Raw genomic sequence first — 24,564 nt, 5'->3', positions numbered from 1 at the left:
TTTTGTTGTTGTTGTTGAGACAGAGTCCCACCCTATGCCCCTAAGCAGAGTGCAGTGGCTGGGTAACTCACTACAACCTCAGACTCCGACATGTGGGCATCCCGCTACCTCAGCGCTCCTGAAGCCCCTGGGATTACAGGCATTTGCTGTGGTGCCCGGCTGGGTTTTTCCATTTTTTTTCATGAGTTGGGGGTCTCACTCTTGCTCAGGCAAGTGTCAAACTCCTGAGCTCCAGTTATCCCTCCTCAGCCTCCCACAGTGCTGGGATTACAGGCATGGGTGATTTTCAGTAGTTTTGAACATCATGTCCTTACTCTTATTTTTCTCATGCTTTTCCCCAACTTTCACTACTGTTGTGTCCAGTTGTTAGCTCCACATCCAAAGAATTATCACTGCAATCCCTCCTGATCCTACGTGCCAATAAAATGTTGTTGCTTAGGATTCATTCTCTGAGGAGCATGCTAAGATCCTGTAGCTGATCCATATCTCTATATAAAAATCCATGATAAAAATAACAGTGGTTGGGAGGTTGACAGTAAAACATATTGAGATTTCTAATCAGAACACACTTGATTTTGTCCCTCAGCTCTAAGGAGCTATGAGACTTTCAGCAAGTTTCTGAGTGCCTCAAAGCTTCAGTTGACTCAGAGGTACAGAGGTATAAAGGAACATGCTTCATGGGCTTGTGTACAGTGCCAAGCCCAGATTCTTGCAAATACTAAATGTATCATTAGCATGATGCACAGCAAATTTAATAGCATTCCCAGATAAATACAAGCCATTAAACAAGGCCCTTCCACACTTTAGCTCAAAGAAGCATAGCATGCACCAAAAGTCGTTTTGTGCTTTGTCTTTTTATAGATAGCGAGGACCTTGCGATTTCCCCAAATACAGTAAGAATATTGGTACCTTCCAAATGTGAAATAAATAGTTTAATCATCAGGCTTCTTTTTCAAGACTTTCAATGTAGAACGAGAAGGAAGAGGAGTTATCTGCTGAGAATCTTAATTCTCTGCCTCTTATCACCAAACAAATTCACTAGCATGATTTTGCCTTTGAACGTTTAAATGTATGACTCTAGCATTCGTCACAACACCCTCTCCCCCAGCTCTGAACCATCTAGGAGCCAGCCTTTCTATTTTTATTACTTTGATTTTTGTTATTTTAAGCTGATATAACAAAGAGTACCTGTGATTGGTGTTTCAGTCTTTGTCACAGAATGCAAAAGTTTAGTAAAGTCAATTTCTATCAAGATATTCATTTCTCAAATATCCTCATTTTTCCAATGATTGCCTTACAACTATACAGGGAAATTATAAGACTAAAATAAAGTGTGAATTGAAATCATTTTGCAAAGGAAAACCACTCTACAGTTTTGGGGATAATTATTTTCATTACACGTACTACAGTCAGAAACCAAATTTGCACATCGACACTTCATTATTGGAAACATTGGTGTACAATCTTTTTTATAAAGATTGTAATTTATGTTTTCATGGTTTTTGCACATTCTGTGACTATCATCTTTACAGTAATTGCTTTTATCACTCAGGAAAAGTCTGTAAAATCTGAAAAATTGCTCAGCTCACTATTCTTTTTGGGTATTTGTTTTCAATGATATTTATGATGATAATCTGAAAGGAACAGCTAATTATCCAGGCTGAGAGAGGGGCCTGATGAGCATCCACTTATGAGAGCCAAAGGACCACCTTTGCACCTAGGGGAGCAGGTCCCAGGGGTACCAGAGATCAAGTGTCAGCCAGTTTTGGACTCATGAAGATCAACCATTCTAGAAAGAACAGGGTTAACTTTGTATTGAAATAGCTCCTCAAATGTTGTCAAATTCGGTAGCTTTTTCAGAGTCACTTACAGCTCTCCTGAGTGAAATCAAATCAGAGCTTTTTGATCCCCAGGGATTCTTAGACAAGCAACAAAAGTGGTCACGTGATCATCAATGGTACACTTCCTGGGGTGCTCTCTCGTACTACCTCCTAGAGGTGCTAAGGAAAGCAAATTGGTTCTGTTCTTCAGAAAAGTATCTGAAATGTTGAAATGTTCAGCTACTAAGTTTTTTTTCTCTCTCTCTCTTTTAAGTTTTAGCTTTTAACTTTCTCCCAAGTATCTGAGAATAGACTTATATTTAACTGGTAAGATAAATAAGATTTTTTAACCCATGGAAATGCAACCATATCATACTAAACATTTCTTTAAAAAAAAAGAAATCACAAAGCAATACAGCAGAACAGGCACAAAGGAGACAAGCTAATAGTACAGCTCTTAAGGTAATAGCTGCCACCACAAGATGCTTAGGCTATGAAGCAAAATATACAAAAATGTCACAAAAAGTGCATTGCACTAAATCATAAGGATATGTTTTGCTTTTAAGCACGAATTTATAAACATTAGCTCTATAAGAGATCTTTTCACTTTAAGACAACTTCAGATACATTGGACATGAAAATCCAAATTTATAAAATGGTTAAAACATGGAAAGTGACTTGCTTTAGAGAAGATTCTTACATTAGCAAAAGATTTTACTAGTAACTACTTAAGTGGTTTAAAAATAAATAATTGACTAGAATAACATGAACTATTAAAAAAAACAGTTCAAATTTAAGGTCAGTGCAAATAAAGATGAAGCATCTTGAATTATAATTAAACAACTTGATTTAGAGAATTAGATTTATAAAAATTTCATCTGTGTGCAACTTCTTGGTAATGTTAATTTGTACAAAGTGAGTCAGGGCAATGGAATTGTGAGATGATTTCCCCGGTTAGCTGACATATCATTACCATGGTTAGCTGACTTATAGTTACCATGTGGAGAATTTAGGGAGGAAGTTAACCTAGCTTATCTCTTAGGTACTGCTTAAGAAGTTGTGTGTGATCAAGTAAGAATCAAACATAATTAACTGTGTGAATTTTGGTAGTGAAACCCAGTCTAAACGAGGCATCGTTTTTTGCCTTATTCATTTTGCTTGTTTGTAGGAGTTGTGAAACTCTATGCATCGTGATGATATAGCAGGGGCATGTTGAAGGAGATTGATGGTATAAAATAAGTTCTGATTCAAAAAAAGAAGTAGTCGCTTATTCTAATTCTGGAAGGTGAAAAGGATCCTATTTTGATTATCTATTCCTTCATAAAAATTTAATCCAAAACATGGGGGATTAAACAATTTCATTTTATTTGCCATTAATTCTCTGGGTCTGAAATCCACATAAGACTCAACTGGGAGATTTTTCTGTTGCATGGGTATCTTATGAGGTGATAGATGACAGCTAGTGTTGGCACATGCAAAATTGTTGTGCCTTGGCAGGGACAACTGAAAGCTTGATTCTTACTTTTGTCAATGTGACTCTCTACATATGGTTAGCTTGGGCTTCTTTACTGGAACCCAAGGTTAAACAGTTCAAAAGTGCAAAGACAGATGCTACCTAAGTCTTAAGACCCAACCTCAGAAGTTATACAGAATCATTTCTACTATACTCAGCATGAGCCCAGATCCTAGGAGATGGAGGAATAGTAAGGATGCTTTGCAAATAACATAGAAGATGAGATGCATCTTGGTAGCCAACACGATCTACGACCAGACCCCAGTGATTTCTTTAAAGAATCACATGCATCATTTTTTTTCTCATAATTCTCAGTGTGAACCTTGACAAGCAGCCATATTTTGTACTATGTATCCTCAGGAAAAAGGCAGAAGTTAACAGATAAAATTGGCACTCACCTGGCGAAACTGTTCCAGGTCAATTTTGTTACCCACCAACACCAGGGGAATTTCATAGGTGTGGCGGACCTGAAAAATGAGCTCTTTCAACTTGGCAGCCTCCTGAAATGATTGGCGGTCAGTGACGGAGTAACAGATGATGAAGCCCTCCCCACCTCTCATGTACTGCTCCCGCATGGCTGTGAATTCTGCCTGCAGGAAAAGAACAAAATTCCTCATGGGCTTTGGATAGAAAGAACCAATGAGAGGTGTAAATATATTATTATGAAATCTGAATGTTTTAAACTATTATGAAGTTGATATTTAATCATAGAAGATTTCATTTAAGAGATTTTGAGGCAGTATGTTAAATAGCAAATTTTGCTCATGGAGTCTTAGGATTTATATGTACATTCTGTATTTTTTATATTTTTAGTGACCAATTTTGAGATAATAAATCTAAATTTGTATACTTTAAACATTAAATTTATTTGAACCTAAGCTATTCTTTACATATTTTAAATGTGTTTCTTTTTCTTTTTATGTCCCCTAAAATAAGTTTTTTTCCTAGAAACTGATAAAGAAAAAAGATATACAATCTAAAGAAGTTGGTTTTATTTACAGATGAGAGTAGGTTTATGGAGTAGATGGAGTGAGTCTACCATAAGTCCTCCAAGGGACCTGGGGGCAGAAACTAATTATCTACCAAAAAATGTGAAAACTAACTAGAGTTAGACGCTGAGTATCTTTGTGAATGAAGTTATTAGCATAGGTAATTCCAGATTCAGCTATAAGTTTGGCCATTAGATTTATCTCACAAAGATGTATAAACAGAAGGCTCTAGATTGCTCAGGGAAGGGTCAATTTCTATGTTCTCTGACTCTCTCATCTTTGCTCCCTGCAGAGGAGGGCAGCATTGCATTCCAGATGGTGCCAGTGCCCACCTGGGAGATTAGACTTTGCTGGATCAGCCTTTCACATCGCATCCCACCTGAATCCAACTTCTTGGTGAATGAAAATTCAGTATTTTGGTGTGAATTTCCATCTGGAAAGTTCCTTTAAGTCTAAAATAGCTGTTTTCATTCACTTCTATTTTTCATCTACTTTTAAAATCACAAGGGCTAACTAGATCCAAGAAATGGAAAATATAAAACAACCTTGGCTCTACAACAAGCCATATTAAATAGTAAAAGAACTAAAGCACACATGTGACTTTCAAGTGTATGGGTAAGTATGGGCGAACAGAAACTTCGGGTGGGCTTCAGGTGTACTCGAACAATTGGATAAGCTGTGTTTTCACTTAGCAAAATGTTTACAAGAGCTCATAAGGTGCTCTGCTTATAGGCAAAAATCTACCTAATGAGTACAGTGAACACTATCTGGGTGATGGGCATACTTATAACTCTGACTCAAGCATTACTAAAGTGACCGACGTAAACAAAAATGTTTGCACCCCTTTAATACTTTGACATTTTTTAAAAAGTGATAATTTGGTTTAACATATCTGGAAAGATGGGACCATTTACATAGATTCAGAAATTTGGGAAAACTGAAGTGCTCCAAAGTCCAGAGGGAATGGTAAAGCTAATGAGGTCCTGAGTTTATTGGCAAAGCTCTTAAAAATGTTTGAGTAAATACAAAATAAATGCTAGCATTATCACTGGGTTCTACCAATCCCTTCAAAGTTGCCAGAAGTGGATCCTAGAGAGAAGAGGAGATTTGTCCAAGGACAGACAGCCACCTAAAATAATTCAAAAAATTCAAATCCTTGACTCTTAGTACCTCAATTTACTTAGCATTAAATTTTACTTTAACTCAATTCTAACTTTCTCCAGGTAGGTGAAATATACTAACATGGGAGATAAAAAAAAATTCTACTGAACTGCCACTTCATCTCCAAGATAAGATTAAGTTATAAAATAAACATTTCTAATTGTATATAAAACCAGCACATTGTACCCCAGGATTGCATTAATGTACACAGCTATGATTTAATAAAAAGAAATCATTCCAAAATAATAAATAATCCTTTAAATCAGGAAAGAAATATAACTGAGATCCCTCATAGTTCTGACATCCTCTGATTTTGAAACCCTGCATTTCAGGCAAAAACCCATAGTTCACCAGGATCAACTACAGAAGTATGGGCTGAAAATGCGAACTGGTTTTTCCAAACTTAGTCCATTTGTCAAATACAAATGGCAGAATCATCTTAAAAATATATTTGATCTTGAGGAAAATATCAATAGATTTGTTAAATCAGTTGTAAACAGTTAAGCTTTAATGGAAAATATAAACTAAACTGGAAAAGATCTATTTTACAATTTAAAGTATACTCTATTCTCCAACTGTTATTTTCAGGTTTAAAATTCTTTATTTTCAATTGTCTAGAGTTTCTGGAAACTAACAAATACACATAGAACATACTCAAATTGTATATAAGTATATATTAGAGAATATAAATAGAAGTATATTCAATTTTCACTTCACCCCAAACTTTCATTTTTTCTTCTCAAATGCATCATAGTTAATAGTTTATCATTAGAAAAATGACTAGCCCCCCCCCGGGCAATTGAAGCAACACCAAAAATACACTACTGGGACCTGCTCAAACTAAAAAGCTTCTGCACAGCAAAGAACACAGTAAGTAAAGCAAGGAGAATAGGAGAAGATATTTTCTGGTTATGTCTCTGACAAAGGTTTAATAACCAGAATCCACAGAGAACTCAAATTTATTAGCAAGAAAAGAACAAGTGATCTCATCTCAGGCTGGGCAAGGGACTTGAAGAGAAACTTCTCTGCAGAAGACAGGTGCATGACCTACAGACACATGAAAAAAATGCTCATCATCTTTAATAATCAGAGAAATGCAAATCAAAACTACTTTGAGATATCGTCTAACAACAGTAAGATCAGCCTATATCACAAAATCACAAAATCAGAGAAGCTGGCATAGTTGTGGAGAAAAGCGAACACTTCGACACTGCTGGTGGGATTGCAAACTAATATGTTCCTTTTGGAAAGACATCTGGAGAACACTTAAAGAACTAAAAATAGACCTGCCATTTGATCCTACAATTCCTCTACTAGGTATATATCCGGAAGACCAAAAATCATAGTACAACAAAGATATTTGTACTAGAATGTTTATTGCAGCCCAATTCACAATTGCTAGGTCATGGAAGAAGCCCAAGTGCCCATCGACCTACAAATGGATCAAATAAATTGTAGTATATGTACACCATGGAATACTATGCAGTCTGAAACAAGGATGGAGACTTTACTTCCTTCATGTTTACATGAATGGAGATGGAAAATATTCTTCTTAGCAATGTATCTCAAGAATGGAAGCAAAAGTATCCAATGTACTCAGCCCTACTATGAAACTAACTTATAGCTTTCATAGGAAAGCTATAACCCAATTATAGCCCAAGAATATATGGAAAGGAGAGAGTAAGGGGAGGTGGTGAGGGGGGAGGGTAGGTGGAGGGAGGGTGATTGGTGAGATCATGCCTATGGTTCATCTTATAAGGGTACTTGTGAATCTTTCTAAATGTGGTATACAAATGTCTTAACACAATAACTAAGAAAAAGACATGAGGCTATGTTAACCAGTTTGATGAAAATATTTCAAATTGTATATAAAAACAAAATCCCATGACTGTATTAATGTACACAGCTATGATTTAATAAAAAAAGAAAAAGAAAAACGTCTATGTACATATTCATTCCACCTTTATACATGTTTCTTTACTCAACTAGGAACACAATATATATAATGTTTATTTTGCTTTTAATTAAAATTTAATAGCCCTGATATAGACTGGACACCAGCTCATATTTGTATATGTAAAAATATTGCTCATTCTTTTTCATAGAGACATCATAATTCCTTTTATGCATGTGCCATAATTTATTTAAATACTCGTCTATGGACAAGCATTTACATGGCTTCTTCTTAATACTATTACAAATAATGCTGCAGTATGTATTCAGTATGTAAACATCCTTATCCCACCAAATTATTACCAAAGAAGTAATATTTCTAGAACAAGGAGAATATGTTTTTACTTTTTAAGAAATAGTAAGAAGACATTATATCAATAATTCTTTCTCCAATGTTGTAGAAAAGCAAATGTTTCCTCCTCATTCTCAGCAATGCTGCTTATCATCACATTTTCCACCTTAACAAATTTCAGGATGAAAATCATGCTTCTTTTATCTGTATTTATCACTTAATGAGTTATATTTGGCATCTCTTATCTTTTTATCCATTTTTAGATTTTCTTCTACATTTGGATTTTATTTTGTTGTAAATAATGTAGAATTTTTTAGAGAAGAAAGTTTTTTTTCTTTTTCTTTTTTAATTGGAGATTTAAATTTTAATTTGAAGTGCAAAAAATATTTTTTCATGTGAAGCATGAGTAAGACAATACATTTGATGACGTCAGCAATTACTACAGCATAAAGAAAAAAACTAACAAATTTGAAAAAGTCTAACAACCCCTTATGAAGACAGGTAAAGTACAGAAAGGTAAAATTCACTTGGGACAATGTTGGATGATTGAATGAATCAATGTCCAGTAGTCTTGCAAACTATACTCACAGTCACATACAAATCATATTACACATAGATATGCGAAGGCATCACATCTGATCAGAATTGGAATCTCCAGGTATGGACCCTCAGGTCCAGTCTTTATATATTTAAAAATATCCTTGCATGATTTTGCTTTGCACCTGCATATAGGAATACGTAATTTTGTTTATGCTCAAAGGTGGTCTTTAAGACGTGAAAGCAGAAAAGGAGAATCACAGTCCATGACGTCTAGAACCTATCTTCTGACAAATCACCTGACCTCTCAGCACCTCAATTTCCTCCTTTGTTAGAGAGCGATTAGGATACACACTTAACCTGTTGTACAGGGATAAAGAAAGGATCAAAGGAGAGAAGAGATGTGAATGGCTTTGATGAATTTTTAAAATACAATATGATTTAAGCCTATTATTATCTCCAGTACAAATCCAGCATGATAGAACCTTTCACTGGGAGAATAGGCATGAAATCCTCTTTACTGGCATTAAATCTCAATGTGGTGGTATATATCATATATGCTTAATTAAAATTATTAAGCTTACTTTTTCAAATAGGAAAATCTTTCCTTTAACAAAACAGATATAATGAAGTTATCACAATGAATATGGATGCTAATTTCTCTGAGGTGAACTTCTCCACACCAACACATGATACAACATTTGTGTGCGTTTTTGTGTGTTTTACATTGCACACAGACGGGGCCCAGAGAACTGATCAAAGCTGGCACTGTGTATGAACTTAATAACATAAGATACGGAAATTGCTCTAAAAGGGAAAATGCTATGTTCAACATGTTGCTTCCGTTTTCATTCACTTATGAATTAAAGATTCCTGTGCTTTCTGTTCTGTGTCTTCTGAATGTTAATATCTTCTTCACTTGCTTCCTGCTATAAGTGAAACTTGTTGGTTAATTATTCAGGAATGTTACTGAATTCCATTTGCTGTCTACAAGTAGCAAAATGTCTATGAAACATATCCCATATATTAATAAAATGCTACAAATACAAGCATTTCTTATATCTTCAAAGCTATTTTGAATACAGCATTATAGTTGATTGGTTCCTTTTGAAATACTCCCTTATATTAAAATAGTGTGAGGAACTTCTTAGTTCTGAAAATGAGTAAAAGATTTTTCTCAGATTCCAGCATCTTGATTAGCAGAGTAAGTATTCTGAACAAGTATTAGGAATCAGAAGAACCAGACCAGATCTCTCATTGCATTCAAATAGCGGTACTACAAGATGTCTCACTGTTTACAAAATGCATTAATACTCCATCTAGCTCAGCTTTTGAACCTTCCCTTAGTACAGTACACAGATAGCCATTGTCTCTACAGGCCTCAATATCTTTCTGGCATCTCAGTGATAATCATGCCTCCACATTAAATTTATTCTAGTGTAAAAAAGTAAATCAAAAAGTAAGTCGGTCATACATCTTAACACTACATCAAATAGTAGAATACATAATATATAAGAACAGTCTGGTCTTGTCTGGGTTGGAAAAACACAACTAGGCCAGGATAAAACAAATAAAAAACAACTAAATGTTAAACAAACCTGGAAATTTAGCAAAAGGTAGGAAAAGTTACAGGAGGAAGCAAAAGAAAATTTTGTGAGGAAATAAGATGTGATGCTCCTTAAATTTATTATTTGTACAGAACTCCTCAACTTTCATGCACCCCAAGGATTGGGTATTGTCACCCTTAAATATACTTTCATGGTACAAAATCAGCATTTGTGTGGCAGTTTTATGTTTTGGCTACCAGTCAATAGCTCAGTTTGGGAGATGTCCAAAGACTAATGTGACTGGTGTTTTCTTTTGTTTGCATATTTTTAAAAAGGAAGAAAGTAAGTTGGCTACTCAAGGTACCATAACAAACTGGTCAACATACAAAGGTGGTCAGCATGAAAAACTTCCATTGAGCACATGTGGTATATGTCTGGTTTATGAAAATTAGGTCAACTTGAGATGGTCAATGTAGGGAGTTGGTCAACAAAGGAGGTTTTACTGTATTATGATTAAAGTCTAGTTATCATAAATTTACTATAGTTTGTGCAAATAACAAAGATTAAAATCAGTAGGAGTGATAGTTCTTTAGTCTCAATCTTATATCTTAAACTGGCTAAAGATATTCAGTTGAAATGAAAATGAACAAAGAGCTCTTACAAATGCTAATAAAATGGGGTCAAAGATTATGCATAAAAAACTAAACAAATCTTTTGCAGTTATTTTGATGTGAATCGCAGTTTAAAAATAGTATCTTATAATTTTTAGCTAACATAACTATCACCAATGTCATAAGTTTAACTATTGTCTTTCAATATTTGCCACATGTATTTTTAGAAATGCATTATGTCATGGAATACTGCCAATTCACTCATCAAATATTTGTTGAACACTTACATACGACAATCATGCAAGACTTGAGATGGCTTAAAATAATATATGCAATAACACAAAAGTATGGATAACTAAATATGGAAAAGAACAAATAGAAATTAGAACATCAAAAGTAGGATACAGTGAGGAAATGGAGTTTGATCTATAATTTAATCCTGAACATCTAAGCAACTCAAACTACAATGGAAACCTGGTCAATTATACCACTTCTGTGGTCAATAACAACTTTTAATTGGACACAGGTTGTCCCTAAGCACTTATAGCTGAAGGTAATTACTCTTCTGGGGTTTAAGATAAGGGTGGGCACTCTAGTGTCAACCCAACCTTCTGTGGTTGCAGGTTTCCGAAGACTAACTTTGTGATTGTGTTTTTCAGTGTAAGTCTTGCCAAGATACTAATGGAAAGCTCAAAGGAAATAACAAAAAAATTGCTCTGTGGAAAATTAAACGGCTTAGGGATGAAGTTTCAAATTATTAAATTTTAAGTACTGAAAAACTATGAACAGACTTAATTTTGATGTCGGCATTGAATGGGGGTTAAAGAGTACATGGAAGTCAGCTAAAATGAATTCTACAAAAGCACTGGCCTAAAGACAATTTGAATAAGCATTCAGGTCTCAATGCAGCCCAGTTACACAAGTCCAGCTACATGAGTTCTTGTACAAAGTGAAATGAGGGGCCACTTGTCACCCCTGTAATCCTAGCACTTTGGGACGCTGAGGAGATAGAATTCCTCGAGCTTAAGAGTTCAAGACTTGCCTGATTGAGAGTGATACCCACCCCCCTCCAAAAAAAAAAAAAAAACAACAGCTGGACACTCCAAGGAGCATCTATAATCCCTGTGGCTCAGAGGCTGCCGCAGCAGGATGCCCACAGTTTGAGTCTGAGGTTGCATTGAGTCATGACACCATTGCACTCTGCTCAGAGCATAGGGTGGGTCTCTGTCTTAAGAAAAACACGAAAAGTGAGGAAATAAAAAGAAATAATAATCAAGAAAATAAAAACAAATTAAGAATTTCAGGACAGTGATGGCAGAACATTAGACCAAATGCAGGGCCCTTCTGAGCATGTGTCCTTGGAAAATTGCATAAATCACTAGCTCATGAAACCAGTCCCATTGGAATAGTATAAGCAAAAAATAATAGTCAGAAGCACTGGTAAGAAATCCAAAGATGCTTCCAAGGGCAGGTCTCATAGAATGAGGAATATTGGGAATGCTGCACAAAACTGAAGTCACTTCTGAAGCATCTTGATTCCAATGAGGAACGCTGGGATGGGTATTCTAGGATCTGTTAGGTGTATAGTCGAGGGGTGACAGAGGCCACAGGGTGGAGGATTAGAATATACTCTTCAAATGGAAAATGATGTTACCAAAATAGGTCTGAGTCTGGCTTGTGTAAAGGGGGTGGTGAGTTCCTCTTGCTGAGTGAGATAAGATTATTGAAATCTCTGACAACCAGGTTGGGATTTGATCTGATAGGAAACCAAGAACTCAAGTGATTTTCCTCAGCACATAGTCATAACCAGGGAGCAGCATTTCAGTAGAATCTGTCTGACAAAAGTAGGAGTCATAGCGAAGGGAAGGAAAACTGAGGGAAGGGAAAAACTCTTTTGCAGCCATTCTGAGGTGAGAGTCTACAGAGGGAGAAAGGAACGGAGAACACCACTGAATAAGAGGACACAAGAGAAGTAAGTGGAGAGAAAAGAACAGGTCAGACATATTGAAGAAGAAGGACTCGCAGTCTAGCAATTTGGGCAGAACAGAAACAGGAATGAAAGAAGGTCCAATCAATGGTGGGCAATAAGTTGGGCTTTTGCACATGCCTGAACTCTAGGGTTTAGATATGAAGAATATCCCACATTAGATACGAAAAAATCAAAGTCTAGAGATATTAAAAGACGTAACCAAAGTCCTATGGCTACCAAGTAGGAAATACAAGATACATCAATCCCCCTCTGTCTCTCCAAGGACAAGAAGACTTCGTACATCAAGTATGGGTCTAGCTTTAGTAGCTCTGGACCTGGTAAATAGTAGTTGTAATGTCGGAAATGAGCTGATTGAGAAAGTGAATAACTTTAGGACATCACGTCGCATATAGATCTGCACGAGTCTAGTCAGAGTTGACACTGGACACGTACCTGGAACTATCTGGGAGTAAATGGAAATGTGGCTTATAAGAAAATTTAACATCTGACTGGAATAGTGATACTGTCAGTTTCGGGAAAAGTCTTTTGGATTGAATGATTGAATATGGGAACAGGAATTAAGGTACGAATGTAACTGGCCTGGATCAGTTTGTGAGGGACAAGATTTTTGCCACTTTTCTTTCTTTCTTTCTTTCTTTTTTCTCTGAGAGCTGAAGCTTTGCCTCACTGAGATTATATTTATCTATTGTAAAGGTGATTTTATAAAAATAGTTTTGACAGATGTTTTCCAGTTTCGCTACCTCTTGCCAAACGTATTCAGATTTTGGCACTTAGAACACTTTCTTTATGTTGTAATTACATGTCTTCTACTCTCATTCCCACTAGCCTCTAAATGACCTGAGCACCATATTCTCCAAACCACTAGGGAGTGCCTGGATCGAAGCTCAACAGATAATTATATTACCATTTGGATAACTGCTTACTTCAAGCTAAACATTTTCAAGTATGTTACTATTCCCTGGATGATATACACTTTCAGGAGAGTGAGGTTTGGAGAATTGAGATAAAAGGAAAGGGGGATCAAATCCCTGCACTAAATGAATAAAGGTTTCTGTGACTTGTTCATGTCCATACATGTAAAGCCAGGTCTAGTTTAACTCTCAAGTAAACCTGTGTCCCATTGAAATCCACATCATTTATAAAGCAACTTAATGTTCCTTATTTCATTATTCAAATTTAATCATTTGTTTTATTTCAAGAAAAGGGAGGAAATATGAATTTTACTGACTGTGGATGCATCAAAATTTCTTTTCTCGTAGAAGTCTCTTTGCCTCTCCACCTTGTTTGACTTGTACTTTGTCAAAGATTTAAAGTTTCATGATGCCTATGGGTGGTACAAATCCGCTAAAAAATATTTCTAATCACAGCTGGGTATTTGTTTATCCTGTTTATCCTCTCATACTGGGAGCTATTTTCTTGCTGATAAAACCTACAGGAATGCATTTGGGGTAAGAAACCAACACATCTGTGTTTGTGAAAGGATTTCATTCTCTGCTTTTTAGTCATTCTCAATGTGATGCTGACAGGAGGAACCCCTATGAAAATATGTGAAACAAGAAAATCTACGTGACAAAGTTGTGGTTGCTCATTGATTTAGAGTACATGATAGAATACAAATATAAATGAGAAAAATAAAATATTGGACACTCACACACACAAACATGTTAAAAAAAAGCCACACTACACACAATTAAATTTATATTTCTAAAGGTTATATGGTAAAAAAAAATCATCTACTACTTGGTTCCTCCCAGGTACAAACTCATCTTGTTTCATAATGTTTAGAATAAACTGTCTTCAGATGATTCTAACATTTTAGAGTTGTGTTGAGCAAACGTAACTCCATCATCATACAGGTGAGGAAAGGGATGATCAGAGCAGGGGTCTGTGGTGCATCAGAACAGCCAGGAAGAGATCACAAGCTTCCTTCCCATCACTTGTCCTCCAGCTTAGTCATTCTTCCTGGGTGGCTGATCTAACCTCAGTACTTCCATTTTTCACTCAATCCAGTGATGGGAGAAAACCCTTCATTTCTATATGGTTAATTTTTGTTCAGCACTATATTCATTCCACTGCTGAATCTTCTGTCTCTAAAGCAGGGGTCCTCAAACTTTTTAAACAGGAAACCAGTTCACTGTCCCTCAGACCAGTGGAGGGCCAGACTGCAGGCCCGGGACGAGTCAGCTGCTAAGCAGGACAGGCAGTGGCAGCAAAAACACCCAGCGGGCAGGATAAATGTCCTAGGCAGGCCACATGTGGCCTGTGGGCTGTAGTGTGAGGGTGCCTGCTCTAAAAGTTCACAGGTTACCCATTTACTTTCACACCAAATCCATACTCATCCACAAGGTTGTAAGACCCTATACAATACAATACCATGCTACACATCCATCTTTATCTGCAATTAATAACAAATATGCCCTCTCTAATGGGTCAGGCACTTCTCTCATTGTTTGAGCATCTAAGTGTCTCTCACACCATCATACCTTCGTGAACATTGTCCCCCATAATTGAAGTTTTTCTAGGAAACTGAGAATTTAGTGATTATCAGATGCAATCTTTTTACTTTGCGGATGAGAAAGTCAGGGCCCAGGAAAGTAGTAATGAGATCATTTTCTCATAGCTAATTAAAACATAGCCAGGTCAGAAAATACAGTTTTCTAATTCCTACATTGCAGAAGGCAGTTGTCCTTCTTTTTCAGTGATCTGAGTCTCACAGGCTCTTCTAAGTCAATTGTATTCTTTCTTTTTTTAATGAACTTATGTCTAAAAAACTCAGCTCTAACCGATAATTATTTTTTGTACATTGTCATCTCTTATAAACCTCTAAAATTAGCAATTAATTATATATTTTTCATTTTCTCTTTGAGGAGTTATGTTTGTATCACCAAGTGAATTTTAAATATTCTAGAGGTTTACATACAAGCCTAGATACTAATATCACACAACATATTTCATTATTTTAAATAGCACTTTGGGGTGAGAATTTCAAGCCATAGTTTTTTGAAAGAATCTCTCCTGCAGCAATATTTTAAAATTAGAAGATTCCTGTTGAGAGGGTGGACAATTTCTTCTTCCTTTGCCTTTCAAAATCAATTGAAATCACAGAATTATTATTTTTCTTTCTTTTATTGTTTGAGATTCATTGAATATACAAAGAATTAGGTTACACTGATTGTGGTTGTTAGGTAAAGTGCCTTGTAATTGTGTGCCATCTCCAAGAGTTGTGCCCTACTCTGTGACCTCCCATATCCCGCTCCCTCCCATCTCCCCATCTCTTATTCCCCTATCCTCCCCAGCTACTGCCATCATATTAGAATTGAATGCACTGGATTCTTGCTTCTCCATTCTTGTGATATTTTACTAAGAAGAATGTGAAATTACAGAATTATTATTATTACATTAATATCCACAGTACCATTAGAAACCATGGTATGGTAACAGTATTTAAAATTCATGAAAGATGAAACATAAAAGCAGGAAAAAAATATCAACAGAAATTTTCCTAATTAAGTCTTGGGAATCCTTAAACACAGTATTACCAACAAATATAAAAAGTCAGAATGGCTAGGGTCGGCGATCAACATAATTAAGTGAAGAAATAGCTCGGACCAGCAACCACCTTTCCACCACCTTAGCAGCTGTAGCCTTTGACTCTTGCTCAGAAGAGGAGTGGATCTTGCTAAGAAAAGTGGAAGATCTGGATGGGAGACATTCTAGTATTAATATCAGGCTCAAGAGAGAGAACAGAGCAGACATTGGGCTTATTCTGAATTGCTTCACAAGAGAGTGGTGTGGAGCAGGGTTGGATGAATGCGGATGCTGCTCAGATGGGAAGTATGCTGAGGGAATCCACTGGGTCACCCCATAGTAGAACCACTTTCATTTTCTGTGGAAGTCTTTTGCCCAATGGTCAGATTTTAGCAAGATTTTAGTAAGCACTGATACCTCAGAGTTGGTTAATGCCCACGATGTCCTAGACACGTGGTACCCAGAAATAACTACTGAAATTGTTTGAGTACACAGAGTCTTGCATTTCCCAGTCATCTTCTGCCATAACAAACACAGAACTCACACTTCCAGTCTAACTGGACACTATTAGGGTTCCATTTAAGTATTTGAAACACCAGAGAAAAGTGCAAGAGGTTCTTGTTGTTGCCGTTGTTTTTAACTTAGGGAAATCGGAAACATGAACCATTTTTAGAAGTGTTGAACTTGGAATTGGCTGCCCAAACGTCTTCTTTTCTCTAGCCTTCTGTTTTCTCCTCTGGAATATGGGAAATCAATGCCTCTCTAAGATCACTAATGTGCAAATTGAATGATGCAATGTAGGGAAAATACTTTATGTTGGGTTCTAAAATGGTTTGCCTTTGAAAGATACTAGCCATAGTGTTATTTGTGTTTTTCTATCCTCATGACATTCACCAAGGTAAGAAACCCTGATTTCACTTTTTATTCCTGAATAATTTGGTGACCAGTTTTGTTTGTGATGCCCTTGGTAATATGCCTGCTTCTATGCAGTGTCCATATGCAGAGTACCCTATTACCTGTGATTCTAAAATTATGGTTTTGCTACCTTGCAACTCAGAAGTATATCAGAGAAGCTGATAAAGTGGATAGTAAGAGCTTGAGTCTGCTCACAAAATGACAAGTAGGCTGAGTATGCATGAATTAAAAAAGTAAAGAAGTAAAAGGAAAGAAAGAAAAAGAAGATATGCTCTGGAGAACACCAAACCCATCTGCCAAGCTGCTTTAATCACCAACTAACCATTAAGTTTCTTCATCTACATTATCTAGGGCTGGATCTAATTTCCTCAAATCCAGATTGACTGGAAAGAGAATAGATAAGACACAGATGAAGGTTACACTACTTGATACAAACAACAGACATAAAAAATGCATTGGGGACAAATACAAATTAAACTAATCTTAGCAGAGCAAAGAACTCAGGAAACAACTGTTGCATCTATTTAGGGGGATACTCGGATAAATAAAACTTTTTAGGAGGCAAGGAATTGACCAAATAGTTATTTGAGAGGCAAATGCAGGATGGAGCCAGGGCTTCAAGTTCTCTGCCTCTGAGCAAGGACACCAGAGGCTGAGGAGGTTTGCCTCTGGAGCTGAGGAAACCTCAGCAGGTAGATAAATGGAATAAATGGAAAAGTATTTAAAGATGGGTCTCTTAGGTATTCTAAGAGTTCACATCTTTAATAGAGAGGCAATGTGATTAATAAGGGAGAAAAGGATGGGGGGTAGCAACTGCATCCACGTGGTTCAATAGATGTTTAAAATTCTGTGTTTGAAAGTTATAAATTAAAAGGAGACAATATAGTGAGTGCAACAGTGGGGACAAAATGAGGGGAGAAAACAGAAACAAGAGCCTTTTAAACGACGTATGCACAAAGCCTGATGGTAGAAATGCCAGTCCCAGAGATAAGTGCAATGAGACTGAGCAAGCAGGAACACATCTGTTTCATGAAATTTCTATCCTGGATGGAGAAGAGCAAAATGGCAGGATGAAGTAACTCTTTCTCACTTAATTTTCAGCATCCAGTAGAGATTAACAATGAGGTGGATTCTGCCCAAATGGGGTACTTCCTTTCCTCCTCTCCCCTAAAATCATAGTCCTCCAAGCTTCTGAAGAATGACTTAATAGGACAACCAAGTTTCAACTTTAAAATATGCTTTAAGAGAAGATTTTGCATTCCATATAGCAGATAGCCTACTCAGTATTAGAACTGAAGAATGATTCAATTATGGAAAGTATCTTATTTATATTTTGGGGAAAAATTCCCAGAAATATTAACATACACTGATAAAGGAATATTAATACAACATACGACAGATTATATCTAATTTTCTTGGAAGAAATTAAATAGAACATAACAATATAAAGTTTGTAATATACTCATTCTGGACATAAGAAAACACAGGGTTTTGAAGGATGACAATTGTCAAAGAATTACACTACACAGAGGCTGGGGAGAGGGACGGGCCATGAGTTTCTGGAGCTGAGCATGAACACCTGAGTGTGAATTTTGACTCTGCCCTTTCATAGTGTCCAGGGGCTCTGCTTTTTCATCTATGCAATGGGGTTAAAAATAGTCCCTGGAAGTCTGTTGTAACAACAAAGGAAGTTATTACAATTAGAGCTCTATGAAGATTTCTGCTTCTAAAGCACTCCCAACCCTACCTGGGCATTAGTAAAACGTACTCACTTAGCTACTGTGAATTATTGTTTTGTGCTACTAGTTCTGTTTCTACTGCTTAGCCCAAGAGAGAACAGTAACTATTCCAGAACAACTTTCATGGTTCAAATTTTATGTAACAAAATTATGAGTTGTTTTTCAGTTACCATAGACCTCTCTGCCCTCCCACCACCACCACGTTGTGAAGGTCATGTAAACTGAGCATGCCCAGATGAACCAAGCCCGCAACCACAGGCAGAACCTAAGCCCATGGACCAGTATGTGAGAGCGAAATTAAGTAGCAGGTGTTATCTGACAGGATCCAGGATCTCATCAGATTGAGCCCTGTTGTCACCCCATCACAGAATCTAGTCATATCCAATCTCCAGCATCACCTCTCTGTGAGATCCAGTCAGGTCCTGCCTCATTACCCTATGTTTATAAACCCAGCCCAGCCCTCTGCTGGGGGGGACTCTGCTTTGGGAAGTATCCTCACTGTGATTCTCACTTGGGCCAAGTAATAAAAGTCCCTTGCTACAACCAGCTTGACTGTGTCTACTGGGCTGATACCTGCCCAGCAAACAATCCCCGCAGTTTAGGAGGTGACAGAACTAGCAGCTCTATTTGTCACATAGGCTCAGCAATGGGATGTGGAACTTCTAATTTGGATTGCTTCTTTTCATCACCTACTGTCAGGCTGACAAAGTTATAGTAAGCCTAAAGTCACAGATAATCTCCTCCAGCAAGAAACTGTACTTCTCCCCTGAAGTGGTTTGCTAATGCTTAATCCAATATTACTACTAAAAGAAAATATGGTTCAAGTTTTGAAGTTTGTTTTATTTCATACTTATTCCAAACACTTTCTCTTTATTCTGAGTGAAAGTACCTCTAAAAAAATTGTTTTATAAAATATCTACTGAAGTAACATTAGTGTTCATTTCTAAAAGCTGAACTACAAGCCTGGTTACAAACACAATTTTCTCTTCTTATAACACTATGCTAGAGAACCATGCAACCTCTGATAACACTTTACACAATATACAATACACAACATAAAAACAAAATATAAGGACTGCAGCTTGTAAAAATGTTCATAAGTACAATAATAGGGAGAAATTAATGATTTGAGCCAGAAAGATATGCTTAAGAGAGTTTCATATATGTCTGTCTACCTGAATGAAGGTCTCTTAGCATAACTCATATAGATTTGTCACGCCGAGAAGTCCACATTTGGTGTTTCAATGCATTTGTGCAAGCTAATGTAGCTGAAGCTGAATAACAATGGTCCAGGAAAGAAACATTTTAATGTCCCTATGCAACTGTTTATGCAGCTTGCTGAGCCTTAAATTCCCTTTTATTCCTCAAGGTTAAGTTAAAATGGTGCAAGTTATAGCTTCTCACACTTGCTTTAAAAAGAGACATGCTCTTTCAAATTTTCAAGCTTTCATATGATATACTATATATATATACACATATATACATATGTATACATATATATATAATATATATTATATATACATACACATATATGTGTGTATATATATACATATATGTATATATAATATTATATATATGATGACTGTGGAGAAGATACAGACACACTTTGTGCACACATGTGTATGTATCTCCATACCACCATCCTTCACTATTTATATCATATATTCACACCTCCCCATTACGATTCTTTCCTCACAGGGTCACTGTATTGTTCTGGTGTGTCTGTTTGCTTTCTGTCTCACTGTACAATGGCTGGGGATAATGGCTGGCTCCCCAGGCAGGTGCTGTGTCCTATTAATGTCAGGAATGTACCAGCGGAGTGCTACACGTGGCACTTTGTAGGTCTTCTACAAATATTTAAGTGAATGAAAAATTACATTATGTACAAAGTCTTCAACAATGTATCTTCCATGAACTTTATTTTTAAAAATCCAATAGTATTAAAAGCTATCAATAATTCAGTTTTATATATTAAGAAATGCAGCTTGGGAACTTTCAGAATTTTGATCATAGTTATTAAGTGGCAAGATGGGGATTTCAATTTAACTACATTTGACTCTAATTCTGGTGCACTTCCCATAATACCATGCTGGTAAGTTTTCTAATTCTTAGAGCAACAGTATCATTTGTTTTATTGTACAAAATCCCATAGCCTAGGATTTCATATACAACTGCTCTGATAGTGGACCAGGGCCCCATTTATTCCTAGTTTATATCTTGGAAACTATATTTATTCTATGAGGCTTAACACTCAGGCTTCTAATGCCCGTTGTTTGGTTTACTGACATTATTTAGCAGAAGAGGGCTTTATAAATAGCATTTAAGGGGAAGGACTAGTTTGATCTTAAATATCAGAGGAGATATCCAGGTTGAGATTTTAGTGAGGCAAAAGAGAAAAAAGCAAATGGAAATGGTGTGTATCACTTTAAGCAGATTTGTTTGACTAGAGCCAAGAGCCACTCTCAAGCATGGAATCAGGATAGAAGACTGTCAAGATGCTGTGGTTTGAGAAGTGCTAAAAGCTGTTTCCTGGCTTACAAGTACTTTCCCAACTGACCTTCAATATTGCTTATTTTTCTGAGTTAGAGCATTAAGAATTTCTGTTCACATCCAAATTTTGTTTTCTGGGAGAGATGAAACTCTCATTCCTTGCTGTCCATGGAAACAATGTGACATGGTTGATCAAGTTAGCAAAGGTTAGTACATTTCTTAAAACAGTGCAAGTAAATCTGGAATAATGCATGTGCACAGGTCTTTCTAAAACCCTTCCTTGAATTCATTGCTCCCGCTGCTCACTTACCTATTCATTCAAATCCTTGAGGTATCATTTACATAAAACTCCTCAGACAAGTTGTGTCCTAGTTGTTATCTGAATAGTTCAAGTTAAGAAAACAATATGTCAACTACACTGATTTACACTTTGCCTTTTAAAAGTAGAAATAAAGATGGCCAGTACAGTATTGACCCAAATCCATGCACACTCAGCCCAACAATTGGCCTCGAGGGATCTGGGTATAAAAAAAAAAAAAAAAAAAATCCACCCTCCCTACTAGCTGATTTGAATGCCATGAAAACTATCTTTTTGATCCATTTTTGGTTGAGGAATATCTGTATATTAGTGGAGTCCTGCAGTTCAAACCTGTGTTGGTCAAGGATCAATTGTAATCCCAATTGATCACCCAACAACTTCTCCAAAAGGCTTGGAATAAGGACTGCTTTTCTCTGGCACACAGACTGGTTGGTACTGCAGGGCCCACACCTGTGATTTTTGAATCAGTAGAAGATGTGCATATACCTCCAACCTCTGAGCACCGCAGGGGATGTAGATTCTGCATCAGAACTTTCTTTGCTCAGGAGTCCTTTGACTTGACTACCAGTACATTTAACACTACATTAAAATTCACAGCTAGGTATAGTCTTCCTCTTCCTTTAACTGTTACCCTAAATTTTACAAGTCCCTCAATAAAATCATTTCCATTAAAGTCATTTGCTTATAACACTGCTGAAGGAAACAATAATTCCTATTCAGGGCCACTGTCTGTATGGAGTATGCACCTTCTCCCTAGGTCTGGGTGGGTCTTCTCCAGTTTCATTCCACATCTCAAGAATATGTATAGGAAGTCACTGGCATGCCTGAATAGCCCCAGTGTGTGTAAGTGTGGGGCGTGTGTATGGGGGTGCTTCAGGTGGCGACAGGATGGTCCAATGGCCAGGGTATGCTCCTGCCTGAGCTGTTCAGAAAGGCTTCCACTTACAACCGTGATCTAGAATAAGTGGGTTGGAAAATGAATGACTGAATGAAAATGAATGCAAATTCATGTCAGGTAAAAATTCATCCAATTTCTGATGATCATACAGATGCATAATAAATGATTCAGCAAGAAAACACCTATCAAGCCCTTCATGTTTATTTTTGAACTAAGAGGTGGTAGGAGGTGCTCCTGACAATTTCCATTTTGCAAACATCTATTCCTTGACTTAACTCACCACTACAATGACCCTGGTCACTCCCTGATTCTCCACAAATTGGTTAAACAATTCTCTTACTGGTCTTTTTAATCTGTCTTAAATACATGCATAGTTCTCATTTGTTTCAAAATTTAATATTAACGTGTTTGGGATCTTTATTTAGAAGTTTGGTGATATTTTTGTGACCAGAAATAGCCACAAGATCTTACTAATCTCATGTTTTTATCAACTAGCCTATGGTAACATTTTCTTTGTTATGCCTCATTTTCTTTATAGTTGAAGCTTCTTCCAGAAACCTAGACTTTTGTTTTTGCTTTGGTTCTAAATTACGGAGTCATTCTTGCTTCCTTCTTTAATTCCCAAAATTCATAATGAATCTATGAGCAAATTGTTTTGGTTCTACCTTCAAGATATCTCCAGAATCCAGCTATTGTTCCTCCACCAAGGACAACATGATGTTGCAATCCTCTTCTCCTCTTCCTTACTTTACTGCAGGGAACTCCCAGCTGCTTTCCCTCATCTGGCACGGATTCCTTCGAGGTCTCTTATCAAGACAGCATTCACAACAAGCTTCTGACATGTAAGCCAGGTCAGGGGCCTTCCATGTTCAGAACTAGCTAATGGCTAGCTAATGATTTCCCCAGTGGAAAAGAGGATGTTCTGAGGATTAGCCCCAGGGCCATATGCAGACTGCCCCTTACCCTTCTTTCTCCGGTCCTCCCTTGCCTGATCCACTGCAGTCACACTGGCTATTTCTCCTTTTCTCAAACATGACAGGCAAACTCCCACCCTTTCTGCTTACTTTTCTTCCATAGTTCTTCCGTCTAACAGACCATTGAGTCTGGCTGTTTATTGTTTGTCTCACCCATTACAATATAAGCTTTCTGAGAGTGGAGACTTGTGCACCCTTTATTTGCAACTATGTCCCTTAGCCCAAGCCCATGGCACAGGGTGTGTGATCACTGAATCTCAGGAAAGGAGGACTGGCCAGGTGGACCACCATGATGTGAAGAGCAGGTGCTGATCTCAACAGGCTAGCTAGCTCTACTCAGATGCAATGCACCAATGCCCCATAGGAGGGAGGGCTAGAAAAACGGACTTTTTAAAGTTAACAACTAATTTTAAGATGAAGAAATAATCCAGTTTTTGTTGTTGCTCCTCCTGCTGATAGTTTTTTCAGGTCTTCAAGCCAAGCAGATTATGAAGACAGGGACAGATTTGCCCATGGGTCACTATTTGGGGGCTCTGCCTTGAGCCCCTGAGATACTAAGAATGTTTTTAGGTCTAATACGTACATATTCTACTTAAGGTCCATTTAGTGGATCACACTTATTTCCAAGAAAATGTGCAATTTACAAGAGCACAATGTTTTCAACCATCCTAAGAGAGAGATTATATCACTTCTGGAAAGTCTCCATTAAGCCATCCAGGAAAGACAAAAGCAGTTACAATGTTTAAAGGAGTTCTGAGAGTGATCATTTGAATTATTACATACTGAGAAAACTCACACATTAGTTTTTGGGTTTGTTCTGTTGTTTTATAAAATATTTCTCAAAATTTTCCTGAATAACTTAGTACATTAATGAAGGTGGAAGAATTCTTACTAATTTTATTTTTTCTCAAATGTAATTTCTTTACATCTGATAACTTTAGCATTATACTTTATACTATATTTTATAGGTACATTTTGTCACTGATAATCTAACATTAACTTAATTAAATTGTTCATTGATATTTATTCCCTAAGAGTTTTTCTGTAAAGGGCAATTACATTCTACAAACATGCACAGTCAGCAAGTGAACCTTGCTTTTTTTTAACTTCTTGTCCCACAGGGGAGAAAATGTTGGGTTATCCATTTAATACTCATTTGGGCACAGGCCCCTTCTTTGAAGAGACAAAACATAAACTGGCAAAGATTGATTCTGTTAGAATATTACAGACTGAACATAACTCTGAGAATCTGAGCACCAATACTGTGTGAAATGGATGTAAGTTTTTA

At 36.8% G+C, this 24,564-nt stretch overlaps 1 protein-coding gene across 1 annotated transcript in view; it reads right to left on the bottom strand.

The window, feature by feature from the left end:
• RIT2 (Ras like without CAAX 2) overlaps nt 1–24,564 on the bottom strand; it is a 366,925-nt gene that overhangs the window by 172,753 nt on the left and 169,608 nt on the right. Inside the window, exon 4 of the mRNA XM_003784731.2 lies at nt 3,732–3,923. Coding sequence (XP_003784779.1) covers nt 3,732–3,923 — 192 coding nt within the window. The remainder of the gene's footprint in view (nt 1–3,731; nt 3,924–24,564) is intronic.

Source organism: Otolemur garnettii, unplaced genomic scaffold (assembly GCF_000181295.1).
Source record: "Otolemur garnettii isolate 467f Iridium unplaced genomic scaffold, OtoGar3 scaffold00012, whole genome shotgun sequence".
NCBI lineage: Eukaryota > Metazoa > Chordata > Mammalia > Primates > Galagidae > Otolemur > Otolemur garnettii.
The sequence above is the reverse complement of the archived record's forward strand: the minus strand, read 5'-3'. Positions and strand labels throughout refer to the sequence as shown.